The sequence below is a fragment of the Palaemon carinicauda genome, chromosome 27, assembly GCF_036898095.1.
Source record: "Palaemon carinicauda isolate YSFRI2023 chromosome 27, ASM3689809v2, whole genome shotgun sequence".
NCBI classification, from domain to species: Eukaryota; Metazoa; Arthropoda; class Malacostraca; order Decapoda; family Palaemonidae; genus Palaemon; species Palaemon carinicauda.
This window is the reverse complement of record NC_090751.1, coordinates 61607601-61610264: the sequence shown is the minus strand read 5'-3', so window position 1 is coordinate 61610264 and position 2664 is coordinate 61607601. Positions and strand designations below refer to the sequence as shown.

At 36.7% G+C, this 2664-nt stretch overlaps 1 protein-coding gene across 1 annotated transcript; it reads right to left on the bottom strand.

The window, feature by feature from the left end:
* Window positions 1-1003: 1003 nt before the first annotated feature.
* LOC137620929 (uncharacterized) lies at window positions 1004-1504 on the bottom strand. Its single transcript, XM_068351373.1, has one exon. The coding sequence runs from the start codon at window positions 1502-1504 to the stop codon at window positions 1004-1006; it is 501 nt and encodes a 166-aa protein (XP_068207474.1).
* Window positions 1505-2664: the final 1160 nt, after the last annotated feature.

Sequence of the window (2664 nt, the reverse complement as noted above, 5' to 3'; positions counted from 1 at the left end):
AGAAATTGAACATCAAAATAAAGAACTCTTACAAACCCATTAACATAGTAACACAAGGAACATGTCGAAGTAGCACATACACACGGTTCTTTACACTGGCATGGAAGGCTATGTCACTTGAGAATTAAACATTAACACAATCTAATAGCCAATGCGATAACTCTAGTCAAACTAAAACATAATTCCCTAGTAAATACAAAACTTAATTTACATAACTTCTGTTAAAACAATACATACCGAAGTACCGCCATAAGAACTCCGTAAGTCATCTCTACACTGTACAGCCTTTGACAGATAAAAATAAAGTCACTCCCAAAACCAGTCTGTACCGTTTGAATACCAAGCTGCAACAGACCACAAAAGTATACTCTGTAAATGAAGTCACCTTTACATGACAAGTTATTTCCTCGCTAGTGCTAGGCAAGGCAAGTGATAACAACTGAAGCACAAATTTTGGCTTTTACAAGTGATTTAAATATAAACATCATTACATGGCTCCTCCAAATCATTAAAATAATGATTTATCAAATCAATTCTTACCAAAACCTTCAATTCACACTTTATGTATAATAGATAAACACCGATTACATAATAAACATAAAAAATATTCTAAGTACAATGTTAATCATGAAACACACAAAACAAATATAATGTACAATAAACAAATAAGTACAGTGTTAATTATTAAACATTCACAAAACAAATACAATTCACCAAACAGTATGAGTTAGGCTCTCCAGTGGGGAATACCCTTGAAATGCTATGCTATTTACAAATTCTCCAGTAACAATACTACTTTGTGAATTGGCCTAGTTAGATAGGAATGGCTACTGGAACATTTCCCATCTTTATCCAGTTTATTAGTACCCACTTGTAACTTGACTTTACGCACTAAACCATCAATGGATGGAAATAACTCTACAACACGAGCTAGTGGCCAGCAATCTCTAGGAGAATTATCTTCCGTAATAAGGACAATATCACTTATAGACAATTTTCAACGTTAAGTATTCCATTTTTTATGCTTCTGTAATAGCGACAGATACTCGCTCTTGAAACGAGCCCAAAATTCTTGTTCCAAGCACTGTATCCTACGCCATCTCTTACGTACGTTCATGGCACTATCACAAAATTCTGCTTTAGGCCAACCAACAACTTTAGCCTTCATCGTGAGAAGGTGATTTGGAGTTGAAGGAGGCAAAGTTTGTTCATTCAAGTTCTCCACAGACAAACGACGATTATTAGCAATATCAGCTGCCTCACACAAGAAAATCCTCAAACCATCTTCATCAAGGTGGGAACCATGATTTGACAGAATTCCAGACAAAATACTACTCATAGTCCTGATCAAACGCTCCCAAGAGGCTGCCATATGACTTGCAGTAGGCACATTAAAATTGAACTCAAAATTGCAATCTTGATTGAGTAGAAATTCATGGAATTTATCAGTTTCAAACTCATTCTTTGCACCAACAAAATTCGTAGCATTATCACTCCTAAGCATCCTAATTAGCCCATGAATAGATATAAACCGTCTTAGAACACTGATGAAAGAATCTGTGGATCGAGAATAATCAACTTCCAGGTGCACAGCGCAAGAATACATACACACGAACAAGACTCAAATATCTTTTGACTGCTTTTCTGCCCTGTTTTACAGTAAATGGTCCAAAGCAGTCACAGGCACAAAATGAGAAGCATGGAGATGGGTTTACACGATCATCTGGAAGATCATTCATTTTCTGATCCACGATCTTCCGATTGTTCCTTCTACAGACAACACATTTGAAAATAAAAGTAGCAATTGCTGAACTGGCATTCATGATCCAGTAACCCTGAGATCAAATTTCATTAAGAATAAAACCTTTCCCCTGGTGAGCAACCTTTGAGTGACAGTAGTCAATAACTAAAGACGTAACATGACTAATTTTAGGCAAAACTACTGGAAATTTCTCCTCATAAATAAGATAACCGTGAGATAATTTACCACTTAATCTCAAAAGACCATTGTCATCTAAAAAATAATTGAAGTGGTGAAGTTTGCTTGGCTAACTAATTCTACACTTTTCTTTCAGCTGATCAAGCTCTGAGTGAAATGAATTATCTTGTGTAGATTGCAGAATTTTAATTTCTGCTTCCTGTGTATCCTCAGCAGTAACACTTTCGTATAGAGAGAGCTTACTTCTTGAAACTTTTTCTTGCAGAGATCGTACAAATTTGAGACACCATGCAACAGCTTTCTTCAAGCAAAGCCAGGATGAAAAATGCATGAAATCACTCTGCAAGCCTAAGTTCTTGGTTTGCACGGATGTGCTTAAGACCGAAACATTCCTTTTGGACTTCAGGATCATCTGAAGATAACGCACAGCTCTTATTGATACGCCATAATTCTGGAACAAAGTCTGGCTCCAAAAGAAAGGAAGTACCACTGAACCATCTTACATCTTTCAAAGGTCTTCGAACAGAAGCACCACGTGATGCAGTATCAGCAGGATTTTCATCACTGGTGACAAACGCCCACTCATGAGTTGATAACAGATTCTTTATCTGTTGGACACGATTGGCTACAAACACATGAAACCGTTTAGCCTCATTACCAATATAACCAAGAACTACCCGTTTATCAGTATCCTAGAAATTCTTGACACCTGAATAGTTGAGCTC